At 38.4% G+C, this 15,807-nt stretch overlaps 1 protein-coding gene across 13 annotated transcripts in view; it reads right to left on the bottom strand.

The window, feature by feature from the left end:
* Positions 1-7,245, bottom strand: part of KCTD15 (potassium channel tetramerization domain containing 15) — a 53,284-nt gene extending 46,039 nt beyond the window's left edge. Inside the window, exons 1-4 of one of the 13 annotated variants that reach the window (XM_084644970.1) lie at positions 6,908-7,245; positions 6,531-6,663; positions 5,549-5,694; positions 4,395-4,578 (exon numbers count right to left, since the gene is read on the bottom strand). In XM_084644970.1, the coding sequence (XP_084501096.1) occupies positions 4,395-4,415 (21 nt within the window). In that variant the 5' untranslated portion in view covers positions 4,416-4,578; positions 5,549-5,694; positions 6,531-6,663; positions 6,908-7,245. Of the gene's footprint in view, positions 1-1,576; positions 2,182-4,394; positions 4,579-5,548; positions 5,858-5,969; positions 6,426-6,530; positions 6,870-6,907 lie in introns of those variants that run through there. The other 12 variants (XM_084644971.1, XM_084644964.1, XM_084644972.1 and 9 more) reach the window with 12 other exon arrangements.
* Between the last annotated feature and the right edge of the window lie 8,562 nt (positions 7,246-15,807).

Genomic DNA, 15,807 nt, shown 5'->3' with positions numbered 1-15,807 from the left:
ACAGTTTCTCTTAAATGTAACTGTGTGTTACCTTTATTTCTAGTGTGATCACAGATCTAATCAGATCATTTTTGCATCTGCCTGATCACATATTCAGCTAACAAATTATTGCCACCACTGTAATTAAGTGTATTTGCATCATTTTCTTCAAAGTACCAGAGGGGAAGAGAAAGATGCTTATTAGCAATAAGAAATCAAGAAAAAAAATTTCAAGGTGTCAGCCTCAAGGGGCATAAAACAAACTGCAAAATTCTAATTAAAGGTCGCGGGCTTATGTGTTAGATGTGAAATATCCCCTGACAAACGAATAACCAATTTGTGAATTGGGATTCAGGGGTTTTTGCAAGTTTGTCTCAGTAACGAGACACCTCTAAATTAGTGATTTCCTCAGTACCTAAGGCATTTAGTTTATACATTTAGTAAATTTCACATCAAACTATGAAAAAAAATAGATTTTATTTTTAATAATTACAAAATAAATTGATAACTATCGATTATATCTTAATAGTAGATATAATGAGGGACTAATAAGCTTTCAAACTGAAGGAAATTAATAGCTGGAAGTAATGACAGCAGAAATACATATAAAATGACCAAAGTTTTCATGACACAAAGCTTTCACATATGCCTTATGATCTAGCATTAGAAACCAGAAATATACGTATGAACATGTGTATATTTATTACTTTAAAATATCTGAAATTAAATGGAATTGAGTCTATATATTTTTAGCTGATTTACAAATTCATGCACTGAACTTCTGCTTCTGTTAACCTAAAACAAATATTTCAAAGACTTTCAAAAACCCCGTTTGATTTGGAAGGGACTGCTAGGGCAAAAAAATATATATATTTCCAAAAAGTCTTCAGGTTCTATAAGAAAAGGATGATAACTGATTCTCTCCCAGATACCAACATGTGTCTTACACAATTGATTTAAGTTAAATACAAAATTATAGGTAACATACATGACAAATGGAAAAACTGCTCAAGCTTTTGGAAGTTCTATCAGACACCACTGTGTCTTACACAACTGAATAAAGTAAAATAAAATAATAATGAAAACATATATGACAGATGGAAAAATTGTTCAAGCTTTTGGAAGTTTTATAAAATTCTTCATCCTTTCTGTCACATATGTGTAGAACAACAGATGCAAAATATTATAGTTAAAAACATTTCTTAATATAATCTAATTTTCCCTGGTATTTTGTTTTGCAGTCATGCTACCAAACATCTAGGCGCTTCCTAACATCTGACAGACGCTTCATATGCAGTATTACAAAGTGAATGTCCAATTCTTCCAGGTTAGTTTGGTGACATTTCTAAGAATCCTAAAACTGGTTTCTCCTTTCTTTTAACAATATTTCTTTTTGCACAATATGCTTGCCCAAACCATTCAGTGAACATATAATTGACAAGATTCCTTAAAAATATGGTTACCAAAATATATGGAAAGGGACTGAAAATATAATGTATCTCAACATCTTTAAAAGAAAACCACATATTAGATTAGTCTATTTCATCTAGTTTAGTTCATAACAATTTTAAACTACTCCAGTACAGAAATACATCACCCCATTATGAATCCACATCCTTTTCTCTTCAAATGCAGAATGGACATCTGCACTGAATGCGAACAAAATATCAACACTGTCCTAGAACTTCTGTGTCAGTCGATGTGAAATTGGCATTAACATTTTACTGTAGCACCACCTTCAAGGAAAATGACTGAATCCTTTAATGACTAAAGTTGTTGCTTTCTTCTTTCCCACAAGGTCCTGTTGTGGGCAACCTTTAGGAAATATGTCATATCACAAATAAAACAACTAATTTTTTAAAACACCGTAGTACTTTAGTAGCCTGTTCTCTAGTTGTCGATGCTATATCTGTCTACCAACACAGACAAGGATGTATTCCTACCAAAGAGCACAGCAAGCTCATGTTCATTCTGTACTCCTTCACTTAAATGTAAGGGTCAGTAGCTACAAGCTGAATGTCAACTCTGTCTTTGTTCTAACCCTAACTATTATCACTAATGGTAAAAGTACAGACCTTGCAGGACACAGACCTGCCTTGGAAATACACCTCATGGAGTTTTACAAAAAATATGCCTAATTAGGGCTCAACTGGACCCCTACAATTTCTAAATGAAATCAAAGAACTTGTAGTTCTCTTTAAATAAGTCTTACATTTTACCATTTGTCTTGAAATACAGACTCCAATTTTAAAATATGCACAGAAAGCTAAAGATCAAGTGATCTGAATCTATTTGTGCATATTTAAACACTGCTACTGTCTTACGATTTTGTTTAATGTTAGTACATCAGCAAATGCCTTGATCTGCAAACTGTCTAAGACTCTCTGTGAGGCCATGCCCATACAGTAGAGATATTTAATTTATACTATTCACTGGAGGGACTTTTTGAACAATCCCCTGCTTTTGGCATCACTCAGCTACAGTATGCACTGAAAAAACACTTAATTATAGAAAATCACTGGAAAACTAAAATACTTCACAATCTTGTATGGATTTTCATACTTATTGAGGGGTTTCAGGCTTTTAATTTGGGGGAGGGAATCAGAAGAAGAACTGAAATACAGGTTTGTTTTGTTAGAGAAGATTAATATTATAAAATAACCCAAATGTTTAATAAAGCTGCGATAGCCAATCACTTTTTGTATTAGTTAATCAACAAAGAGCATAGGTCTTAAACACGATCTAAACCGTGTAAAAAGCACTTCCACTAATCCTAAAATTAAATATTCCTGCTTCCTTAATCCTAGTTTGTATTGACTATCTTCTTACATGTATTTCTCAATATAAACTGCTGCTAAAATTCACCAGATCAAGTAATATATTTATTTAATGCACAGAGCTGGATCTTAAAAGTATTTATCCTGTGGAATTGTGTGTTTTCTAATACTGATGTGAAAATTAAAACCTTAAGGGTAAATACTGAAGAAACATTAACAAATTTCATTTTTAAACCATGTAAAATAATCCATGTTCTTTAGTTGCCTACAAAAGGGTATAACATCACTACTAGTGGCACAAGCAATAACCCTGCTCTAATAAGTAACACAGGAACTTGCTAAAGGCAAAATCAATAGAGCCTGATTCCCAAATTATCTGAATATTTAGTTTTCCAAACATTACACACCAAGATTTTTCAGATCCAGCTTATCTTTTTCTGCCTTTCTAAGCTAACTGCATAAGTACTGCTTGTAAAAACTATTTGCCCATGCAAAGTGAAATAATCACAATGCCATGCTCATTTACACACAAAATGATTTTGTGTCCCATTGTGCTCACAGTTGTTCAGCTCTCTAGGGGTGATTAAACTAGCTATGCTGCTACAGCTTGAGATGATTTCACTGAATCGTTTCTCCATGAAGTTGCTTCTTTGCTAAGCTGTTATTTTAACCATAAAAGGTAAACAGAAGGCAGTTGTAAGAGCTCCATTCAGCTCCATGCCCAGGGCTATCACCCTAGGGCCGAGAATGCTGAAAGACTGCAGAATTTTCCAGGGTGTTGCCTTTCTTCCTCGGAAGCCTACAGGAATACTGTTCATTTAATACACACTCTAGATGATACATTTCAGATCCTACTAAAAGAAAGACTTCAAAAGTGTAAGAACTTTTGGGCGAATGAAGCTTTCCCACCTCTGCACATAGCTTGGGGCCATGGTAACCAATACTGCTGTTGATGTTGGGAAAATACAGTAGAAATAAACTGCACAGAGCAAGGCAGAGAGATAGGGAGAAGGGAGGTGAAAGGTTGCAGAAGAGAAACAAGAAACAGTCTGGAAGGGATAACAAGAAAAAAAGGGAAAAGAATTAAAAAGAAAGCAGCTCTGAAGGAGGGACAAAGTTAAATCAAGGAACAGACACTTAAAAGACTACAGATGGGAACCAACACTAATTAAGGATGTAAAAGTGCTTTGTTTCTAAAGTTTATTGTTGCCAGGATAAAAATTAATTGAAACTAATGCTGTTATTCACTCGTGCAGTTTAATTCCTTCATGCACATTTAAGACATGAAATGAAAACTGCAGGTTTAAGGACTTTCCATGAAACAGCTCTTCCTATAAGATGTTGAAAGGAGGCATCTTTCAATCCATATGCAGCCAGCTAGTTGTGTGTGCATCAAAGGCACAAAGTCCAGTCTGCTGCAGGACCACTGACTCGTCTTTAATGAGATCAGCACCAACATCTGTTCTCTGACTGGTTCCTTTATTGGATTCTCATTGAAGCTTTTTTTCCCCCACAGACCTTTCTTTCTTTAACAGCAGATCTATTATAGCACTAAAAGTAAAAACCACCGTTTCAGCCCCCCTCCCCCCGATACCCCATTTCAAGCACTTTGGAGAATAACCAGCTAAAGAACTTAACCTTGCACTCTCGTGGCTTCATGGCACTGTCTGTATTTCCAGGGAGGTAGGATTCAGCCCAGCCAGAGGGTCAAAATTAAAGAGACTTGGCATTACCTTTGTCTCTATAAACACGTAAACATGATAATATCCAGAATCTGCCTCTTAGGCGACTTTGAGCCGATTGTTTATTTTGTGAAACAAACCTAAGACAAAGAAGTGATGAGGTTATTTTAAAACCTTGGCCAATGGGTTACAAAATAAAGTCCATAAAACATTTGCACACAACACTGCTTCAGAAAATACTGGACATTTGCTAGCAAGTGGATTAAGTCAGAAACTTTTTGGGAGCAGTTAGCTTGTTGAGCTCGCGTTTAAAAAAAATTCTTTTTCCCACTCTCCTCCCCCCATTCCTAGCACTCGCCAATCTATTTAGTGCAAGTTTCACGTCACCCAAATGCCTTTCCCTGCTGATGGTCAGGGAAATCACCAGGAAGCCATGCACACCGGCCACTAAACTTCTAGCTTTTTTGTTAGAAATATATACAGCAATGCCCAAAGGTAAAATTCAAAAAAAAAAAAAAAAAGGCACAACATGGCGTCCCTTACTTATTCTCACATAACAAGAAAGGAGATGCCTTAGATGAATGCAGGGGGGAAAATCTGCACCTCCGATCCTATATATTTTATGTGCAACCAATGGTGGTGAACATTGGCCAGACTAATGTATTAATTTTGCAGAAGTGTGCCACATTACATGTAGGAACAGAAATGCAAACTATAGCCTAGAGTGGTTTGAAGTCTACACCAAATCAAGCTGACTGGCGCCAGAGTTTCATTCACAGACCGCCCGTCTTTTCCATATTAAGCTTTGTCATCTGTCTTCCCCCTTTGTGTTTAGACACCCTAGAGACGACCCCAAAGGACGGACCCACAAAGTCCCCACCAGAACCAAGAGGATCTCCCCTGAAAGCAAAAGGGGGGACCAAACCACAAACCATCAACAACCCCCACAAACAAACATCCCCCCTCCCTTCACAAACAAACAGTGCAAGGAAAAACAACCCACCAAACCCCAGATTCCCCCTCCCAGCCCTACAACGCGGTGGCAGCGGCTGCTGCCTATTGCAGCTGCCCTTTTGGAAAGTGCAATTGTTGCCAGTGCTCCTTGTGTACCATTCAAAAGCCCGGGACCCAATTAGCTCTGCCTCCTCCGCGCTGTGGCTTTGCCCCCGGATCCTTTGCCTTCTTCAGTGTTGGGGCTAGGGCGGCAGCAGCAGCCTAGGAACCCCGGGCATCGGGGCTCAGCAACACTGGCCATGCTTTAGAAAAAGGAAACAAACCATACAGATGGGCATGCATTCACACACACACACACACAGAGAGAGAGCACCAGCGCTATCAAAGGAGGGTGGAGGAAAATGGATCCTGTAGCTTTAAAAAAAACCCTCCGTCTCTTCTCCAGAGCCAAGATCTGAGTTAGTTTCAAGAAGAGGCACTTTCCAAAAAAAAAAAAAAAAAAGCCATGCCATGCAATGCGCACTCCCCAGTCCATGCAGGGAGAGACAGGAGCAGCAGTCAGAGCAGCTTTCCTTACCTTGAACACAGAAGAGAGATCTGCAAACCCCCCTTTTGCTTTGGGCTCTGTTGGGTTTGTGTGTTGATGGGTTTGTTTTTTGCTTTTATTACTATCTTTGTTCCTTAGATCCTGCTGTGATTATTATTATTTTTAAAGCTGCTTCTTCCCTCTCTCTTTTTTTACGCTTCTATTTATTTTGTGTGTGTGTGTGTGTGTGTGTGTGGAGGGGGGGGGGAAGCCTTAAAATGAAACTGCCGAGGCTGTTATGAGAAGAAAGGCAATAATCCCGTCTCTAAATAACAGAGGGAAGGGAGAAGAGGAAGAAAAAAGACGAATTCTTGCTCAGGGCTTTGCAAACGCCTCCAGGGCAGGGGATTAGGCTACAATTAGCTCAGCCCTTTGCTCTCGCCCTAGCTAATTTTGCGATGAAAATTGGATATTTTCCCCTCCTTTTGCTGGAGATCTCCAGATTAAAAAGATATCTTTCCAAATAAAATTATTATTAATAATAACAATAAAAATCAGATGGCAAACCCCAACCCCCCTTCTCCTGCTTCCCACCCCCCTCCCCAAACTAACCCCCCTCTCTCCTTGGCTGCAGAATCCTTGTGCTAACGGTTTGGGTTGCCAGCTCCTCTCCTTCCTTGGCTGGGGGGATAACGGTTTAATGTTGTGGAATATCAGGCCACTGTCACGTCCTTCAATAGACTTACTGAAAAGAAGAAGGAGGAAGGGGGGGAAAAAGCTGATTTTAATCATTGTCATTTGGTCTGATGTAATATTTCCCCAGGCATTTTCAACTAGGCATAAATTTTCAGCTCCCAAATAAGTAACGCAGGGCACGTTTCTCACATCTCTTGACTCCTCTGTTACAATTAGGGTAGCACCCACTCTGCACTTGTTGATAAACTAGATCAAGTTAACAAAAAAAAAAATACAACCACAAAAATACCTACAGCAATCAGGATGCAGATCGGGAGGATTTTTCGGTGGGGGGGGGAGGTTGCAATTATTCCCTTCCCCCCTCCCCTCCGTTTTCCCTCCCCTCGCTCCCTTTTCACCCTTTGCTAATGTCTCGCATTGTAAACGCCAAATTTCCTGTAGGCCATTAAAACCAAATGACGTCTATCGACATGCATTGTGCTATTGCAGAAAGCGCCCTGGCAGGCCGCCCCTGGCCAAAAGCGCCATTTCAATTATAGCGCACGGCTAGATGGAGATGTCTGCCATGAAGATTTCCCAGGCAGACAGGCAGCTCCACAGGCGCTCCGCTGGCTTGGCCACAACAGCAGCCGCTGCTGCTGCTTCCCGTCGCTGTGCCGCCCCCTTGGAACCTCACACCAGCCCCCCCCCCCCCCCCGCCCTCCAACCAGCCGAGCAAAATCCTCCATAAACTTTTAACAAAAGCAGATTGATTTGGTGCCCTGCATTTATTTATTCTTTTGCAACTAACCCAATCTGGGATATTGATCTCCAGGGAACCCGGCATTCTCCACCTCCCCCACACCCAAACTGCCCCCCTCTCCCACAAAATGATGTTTACCTTGAATAAACTTTTAATATTTGTGCATGTGGTTTAATGTATTTATTATTAATATTATTAGTTGCAGATGGCCAATGGGGCATATGAATTCGGGAGAGTTGCCTACTGGGTCAGCCTTACACCAAATATATATATTTATAATATTTCTCCTGGAATAAACTTTTTAAAAAAATATGTCTCCTTTATTTTATTTATATGATTTAATACAGATCAGGTCTTTTTTATTTTGCAAATCACCAACCTGGCAAATGAACACTATGAAAACATCCTTCTCAGCCCCTTCCTCCTAAAATTATGTTTATCTCTGAATAAACTTTTTAAAAATTGTGTCCTTTGTTTCATTTATGTGATTTCATGCAATTCAACCCCCTTGTTATTTTTGCAGTTCATCACTCTGCCATGTTCATCTCCAGAATGTACCTTTCCTTGACCTCCACCCTCCCTGAATTTTTTCAGTGCATCATTACTTTTCAGACCTTAAGAGTGTAAGGATGGGATATATTTGTGTGTGTGTTTGTATTTGTATATTACAAATAAATGTCAGCCTCTGTGGACTAGAATTAGGTTAATTTTAGATCTTGAGCGCCTACTAGCTGCAAACAACTGTAAGTGCAGAAAAGTTATGTAATTATTTATTTTTTTGTTGTTATTGCAAAGGTCAGGCCATTTTCATGGTTAAAGGGAAATCAGAATTGCTTGTCCTCACCAGAGAACTCCTCTGTCAGAGAGAGGATCTGAAGCATTGGGCTTGCTACTCTTTGCTTTCCTGACATTTATGGCCTGAGCAGGAAGGCGTGGGAACTAGTTGGCTTTTTTTATTCTTTTTATTACTGCACCATTAAGGAACAAAGTGAGAAAGGCAAAACCCCCTAAAATTGAGGTTTTTTTAAAGTTATCTTCCATGGCAGGAATAAACAGAAACTTTTTTCCTAAGGGTAGTGTTTTTTTTTTAAGAGTACAAACTACAGGAGAAGAGGGAAATTTTCTCATTAAAGTTACATCCCTGCAGTTAGTTCAATTACTTGATATATGCAGAAGATGTTGTAAATTTAAAGATTTAAATAGCTTACAAAGATGCCGGAGGCGCCATCAGTTAATTTCCTTAATTTATGGATTTTTAGCTGAGCTTCTGAAATGAAAAGGAGACTGAGAACTAGGTCAGCTGAGAGATTTGCATCCAGCACAGACTCAAATTTGTTTTGCCTTGACCATCCTACCAGCCCAGGAACCTTTTTTAGCAGGGGCAACAGTCTCACCTTTGGCCTTTGAAGTATGTCTATGTACTGCCTATGAAAGTCCAGCACAGAAGGGTGGATTTTATTTGAAAGTTACCTCCTGAATATAACAGTGCCTTCAAACAGCTGCCTCACCATAGCACTGGACAAGATTGTAGCCTAAGTAGTTTCCCTTTAACAGTTCAACAAGTGCAGTTTCAGGAGGGAAAGAAAACCCACTGAGACTTATAGTCTTTTGCGGCACAAGTCAGATAAGACTCTTTCGGTGAGGCACAGACTGAAGATTTTATATGATTTAGCAGCTTAATTTTTGTTTCATCTGTAGGTTATGGTTTAACTGCCAAACATAAAATAAGTATGAGAATCATGAGCAGTAATCAAAACATAACTGGAAATATAGTGTTTCTATATCAAGGCCCAATAAAGAGGAAACAGAAATAATTAAAATATTTTATTGAACAGAAAGTAGAAATTGCTTCCTTGCTTACTCAGTCCCAACCCATCTCAAAAAGGTATAATTTAATTGTACTGCATAGTAATAAAATGTCCGGCTGGGTTGTTTGTTTGTTAAGATCAAAGCAAAGACACAATAGTAGTTGAGAATGAAAAGGATCTATATATTACACAGTATTGTTTTCATGGTATCTCGAAAGGGACATTGTTCTTGATTTGGGGTTTTTTTTTACCCATATTACTGTAGTAGATATTAAAGGTGTTCTGTATAGCACTACATTCACTCACTCAGTTCTTTCTTCTCACTCAATTGTGTGAATGCCACTTTGTTGTTGTGTTTCACTATGTATGAATATATACATATGAATTAATACTTAAAAGATTTATATAAACTAAACAGTTTTAGGAAGCAACATTGCAATAGGATTAGTGTTGGTGTTCATGATTTAACATTTCTTTTCCCACTAGATGAAGTTTCTAAGATTTGCAAGGTACATGTCAAGGACGGGTATATAAATGGATTTTTATTTATTCACAACTCCAAGACTAATTGCTTCTCTTTGCCTGAAGGCCAAGAGATTGGTTTTAATATGACACTTCAAAAGTATTCATAGAACTACACAGATACTAAGTGTCATTGTTTAAGAGTGAAATCTCGCTATGGTACTTGTGACCCTGAAAATAAAATCTTCCACTGTTTTTCAGAGCTTCACTTAAAGCTCAACTATTAAAAAACTGTACAAAAGAAATTATTAAATACTGTGCAGCAAACAAGAAAAAAGAAACAATTTTAGAAGTGAACATAACTTATTTTCTTAGCAATATTATCGTGTCCTTTATAAAAGAATTCCAAACTCATAATATAAAATTCCTGAGCTCAAGCATAGCTTACCTTAAGTGTTTTCAAAGTTCTTGGCTAAATGTGAAACATATTTTATTAAGGTATTAAATAGCACAGGCAGTAAAATATTTTGCATTTTCCTTATCAACATTTCTTTGTATCCTGTTGCAGATCCTTAATTTGGATTGAAAAGGACAAAACCATTTTATAACATATGTCTTGTTTTATCTTATTATTACATAGTTTGAGTTTGAATTTTTTCAGTATGCTAACCAAAGAATTATTGGTAAGTATTATTAAGAGTTGAAACAGAAATCCATAAAAGTCACTACATTTCCGTTTTCTTTAATCCATTTTCATGTTATCCTGAAACAACACATGATTCATATTTTACAATAAAAAATTAAAATAAGATAGGGGGCCAACACATGTACAAGTTCAGATTTCCAGGTGTCCTAAGTCTCCTTTCAGTATAATTTACTGAAGTCTTTTAAAATAATCATATCTGAAAATTACTAATCACATCAAAGAAAGTATGAATGAAATAAAAAGTAAGAACATCTTGTTTCCATGAATACAGTAGTCACAACAGTAACTTCTTAACTATTGTTTCTTAATTATTGGAAAAAGAACCACAACAAGAGCATATTGCAGTGCATGCCTGATCTTGTTATTGTATGCTTTGTCCTATCTCATCATTTACCTCTGTACTCATTGCCCAGTTGTATTATGTCTGAAATTAGGGTCCAATCCAGCCTTTACTAAAGTCAATAGTAACACTCCCATTAATTTCAAAGGGAGCAAGATCAAATCCATAAACTATACATTTCCGGGGCAGGTGCCTTGTCTCTTCATGTTTCTGTAAAGTACCTAGAAAGTACCTAGTACTTTGGGATATTTTTAATATTAATAAATAATAACAATAAATAAAACAGATCACATGAATATTTTTTTAAAAAACAAGAATGAAACACTGAAGGATTGAAAGCGAGATGTGTGTCCCTTTAAAACTAATGTATCCATACAGAATTATATTTCATCCTACTCATGGTTAAGAAACAATTACATTGTGGGTACAGTTTTGGCTGAGGGGAAAGTTAGAGAACTGAGCAAGTACCTTGTGAAGCAGTGCTTCAAAAATATTTGTTGGGCCCCAGGGTGTCCTCAATCAATTAAACCTTGGTGACTTTGATGAGTTTTCATTGATATGGCTGAGGGTAGAATTTTACCTTCTGTCAGGGTAAATAAGGCCAAACACAGAAATGAATAAGGAACAAGACACATCTCCTGGTGAAGAAAGTATAGATACCAGGGGACTTGTAACCTGCGCTAATGCTTCAACAGGTGAGAATGAGATGGAACCAAAAGATGTGAAGAGAATGCCAATTCAGAGAAAGTTTTATATGGAAGATGTGCTGGGTATGTGGAGAAGCAGTTATTTTAGTGAGACGGTTCAAAAGATTAAAATATCTGGACATCCCAATATTTCTGGTTTCTGTCAGCTGGCCTGGTGGCAGGGAAAAGAAAGAATTAAGGGCATCAATTCAAGCAGGTCAAACAGGGACATGAACTGGGTTTAAAGCAAACTGCAGCGCTGGTCATTCTGTAGTAAGGAGTCCAGCATGGGTGTTTGCCAGTTAACTGACATCACATACTATATAGTTTGCCATTGGTTGGCTGAGCAGGATTGTCCTGGGAGCCTCAACTGTGGCTACACAAATTAGAAAATCTGCAATGTTTTTCTCTTGCTTGGGTATTCTGCAGTTCTCTTTAGTGAAAGTGCCTGCTGAATGAATTTACAAGCCATTACTTTACTAAAATGTCTAAATACAGTTAGATTTTTTTAATTACCCAGCATACAACTTCCAGTTTACAGCTGTAAACAAACTTCACAACACCAGCATAAAATACGAAGTAATCTTCACTAGAGACTGCAGGGTCCAAACTTTTTAGGCAAACAAAATTTAGGCTGGAAATACAATCTAGATTAAATGTTTGCCCATTTCTCATCTTCTGGTCCTGACTATTTCAAGCCAAAAAAGTACCCAAAATTTTGTTGATCGATATGTACTGCATCATTTCACCATATAGTATTTCTCAGATTTTGTACTTTGCCATTTTGTTATGTTCTCTCATACTTTTATTGAAACAATTAATATTGAGTATTTTTAACTTATATGGGTAAATTGCATTTAATTAGTCTTTTGTTACTTATTAAATAAATAATATCCATATTATATATGTCACAGATGAAAAACCACTTCTATGATGATTGTAATCCATTCTCTGGTTTATTATAGATGGAGTCCTCCAGGGAGTGTCACAAATCCACATGGTGTCCCTGAGTTCATGATTTTGCATTTGGATCGCTGAATTAACTGAATGATGTGAAAATCCTTATCAGACAGCTCCCTATTAAATACACATCTAAGAGAGGTTGTATGTGTTGCTTATTCCAGAAAAGGTCTGCAATAAGTTATACTCAGAAAAATGATTCCTGAATGGTAGGATACAAAGAACTGGTGAAAAAGGCTACAGTCTCTATTTTGATTCAAATCATGATCCATTTTCAGAATCTTTGGGCATAGGCATATCTGGAATGGAACCCAAGATGCATCTTAGTGCTCTCTTCTTTGGGCAAATAGTGGATCGATTAATGCAGTGGTTCTCAAACTGTTGTAACCTCTTTTGGGGCAGCAGGTCCAACAAGCCAGATTTGGCCTGCAAGATAATGCTATCTACCCCCGAATGTGTTCTGACCTGCTTCACAAATGCTGTGCCAGGAAGCCGCTATTTTCATCTACAAACTGACAGCCTCCACACACCAAGACTTTGCACATACGGTGTGTCCCAGGACCCTGTGAAGGCCACCATTTTTGTAGATCAAAATGGAGGCCTTCTCACAGCGTGACCTCACACCTGCAGTATTTGTGAGGTCATATTGCACGGAGACTGCCATTTTTCCTGGAGTGGCATTTGTGGAACAGGTCCGGAGACACTGACTGTTCAGATGCCATTTTGCCATTTTCACCATTCAGCTTGCAAACATACGGGTGAGAGACTTGAATCCAGAAGATCCTTATCTGCAGGCAGCAGCCTTATTAACAGAGAATCCCCTGCCTGAGCTGGTAGGAGTCTGTGCTCGCCTTTTCTGAGATGGGAAAGCAGTGGCTTGTAAGCGCCTTAAGGCAGGGCCCATATCTTCTTTTATGCTACCCTGAGTACCCTGTTGGCAGTCGATAAAGAATCATGATAAGTCACAGGTGATGGGTGAGCGTCTCAGCCCGATGGAGGAACAGGTTGCATCCTTTTCCCCCTGTTGGACATGGCAAAGTATGACTGGGTAAAAAACCGCTTTCAATGCAAGCCTGATACCATGGATTTGCCAGCAGCTGAAATTGAGTAACTCATCAGAATTTCCTGCAACCAATTGCAGGATCAAAGGCCAAACTTATGGTCCTGGAGTTTTGGGTCACTGTCAAGAATGAATATCCTGCACTCTCAGCATGTGCCTTGAAGCTGATGGTGCCTTTTGTGAGCACATATTTGTGTGTACCTGGATTCAGTGAACTTGTGTTCATTAAGTCTCAGTATCAATCTGAGAAAGTACGCCGCAATACAAAAGGCCATGTGCCACAATACAGAGCATTAGATAACATACTTAAGGTGTAAATTCCGGGGATTCCTTGTTCACTATGTTGCTTTGTTGCTGTCTGGAGTCACAAAGTCTCAAAATGGGGTCACACAGGCAAAAAGTTTGGGAAGGGCTGGATTAATGGTTTTACTGGCTTTTGTGTGGTCCGGCCCCTATATGGGAGATCCGTAGCTCTGCTGAGGCTAGCTGGCAATGCCATAAAAATGAAAAACAAATTATTTCTTTTAGCTTTGAAGGCCTTTAGTGATGCAGGAAGTCAAGTAGGGCAGCCAATGGGAAAGGAAGGAAAGACTTGATGTAAGTGGCAGCAGTTGAAACGGTTTTCTCCTAAGATCAATGAGATCAGATTAGATGAGATCAGTTCTAAAATAAATGATTTACAAGGTGTTGTGTGTGACCCCTTTGGACACTCTGTACAGTCTTAGCACATGGGTATTCTCTTAGAGAGATGATATAGTGACTTCTCAGCTCTTAAAGCAGAGCATGAATTTCACAGCATGTGAGGAGAAAGTTGAACGCACATCTATGTTGTGTAATGAGAGATAACAAAACACTGAACTGGAGTGAAGAATACCTCAAAATTAAATCATTTAGTAGGGAGGGGAGGTGAATAGTGAAGTGTGGCTGGTTATGTTGGGACTGAGGATGACCTGCTGTGGCACCTGTCCAAAGGGGTGTGGGTGGAACATGCTGTGCTGCGCCCATCAACAGCTACCATGTGGTCTCTTGGGGGCCATTGCCAGCTGGGATCTAATGTATATTGGGCCTGAAAATCAAGGAGCCTTTACTGGCTTCTGGATGGCCCTTCTCTTCTGCTGTGCTGAGTTCCACATAGCAAATAATCTGGGCCTTTAATTTTTCCTGATCTGGATCCTTAGGCCCATGCATAGAGACACGTGCTTCATTTGTGGTTAAGTATTCTGCACATGCTAAATTGAAAGGAAAATTTCAGTGAGCTACTTACCTGAGGATCCTGCAGATGCACAATTTCTGACATGTCTGGCACCAATAAAAACGCATTAGATTAGATGAATAAAGCAGACATGCCAAAACTCTGAGAGTTTGCAAACAATTAAAGTAATGCATATGCGTGCTAACATTCATTTGGAGGATACATGTGCTGCAGTATCATTTTTGTACAAGGTGTGTTGATAGCTCCTCAAACGTGGAGTATACCACTTTTGGGGTCATGTGTAGCTTCTCATCCGAAGTCAGAATCTTGCCCTGAACAGAATGCCTTTGCTCTTGTGGGTACGAATGAATCCCTTAACTTTATGTAAATTAAGGGTCTTGTTCTTATCTTGATATATGTGCTGATTCTTCTTGACATAAAAGGGAGGTGTACATCGAGAAGAGAATAAATGCCACTGTTTCTGGAGATGATTCATGTAATTATTCAGCTTTCTTGCTCAAACCTTTTTATTTATTTTACTATAATGTCACTATTTTTACAATCTTGTCAGTTAAAATCCTCAGTCTGGAAAGTTATTGAGGGAAAGCAATATTACATTTTAATATTCAGCTTTTAATCCATAATCAATTTTTGAACTGTGGAATTTGCAGAAAGAATCTAAACAGACCAAATAAATTTAGTTTGAAATAAAAATGATGTGGTGTTACTGGACTTGGTACAGTGCACTTATTAGCAAAGTTTATAGTAACAATTACACTGTTATGTTTCTGTCCATTATCAGCTCACTTCAATGTGGTGGAGAGAAAATTAATATGCAGTGAAAACAATTATTCAATCAGTTTAACTTCCTGCTGTTGGTACTTCCTGTGAGCTAGGAGTGGAAACTGATTTTCCAACATAAAATGTTCCCTTGTGAATAGGGTATTTAACATGCCCTAGTGTCACATTGATTTTTTGTCTGTCTGCCATATTCAGTTTTTATTGTTGCCCACCCAATCCTGGCAATAGCCAATGATTGCCCATTTGCCTGCTTCTCTCCCAAAGGTCTCGGCTCAGGAAATCCCTCCCTGGATTACTCTGCTAAACCACTACCTTTTTTCTCAAATCCTTCCTTAAACCAACCACACGTCAGCTGTAGTGCCCACAAGAAGTCAGCCAACCAGTGATGGTTAGATTGAGTGGCAATCAGGAATTGCTGATTTTATTTAAATAAATA

This window comes from Lepidochelys olivacea (genome assembly GCF_965140295.1).
Source record: "Lepidochelys olivacea isolate rLepOli2 genome assembly, chromosome: 12".
NCBI classification, from domain to species: Eukaryota; Metazoa; Chordata; order Testudines; family Cheloniidae; genus Lepidochelys; species Lepidochelys olivacea.
This window is presented reverse-complemented; position numbering and strand designations above follow the sequence as displayed.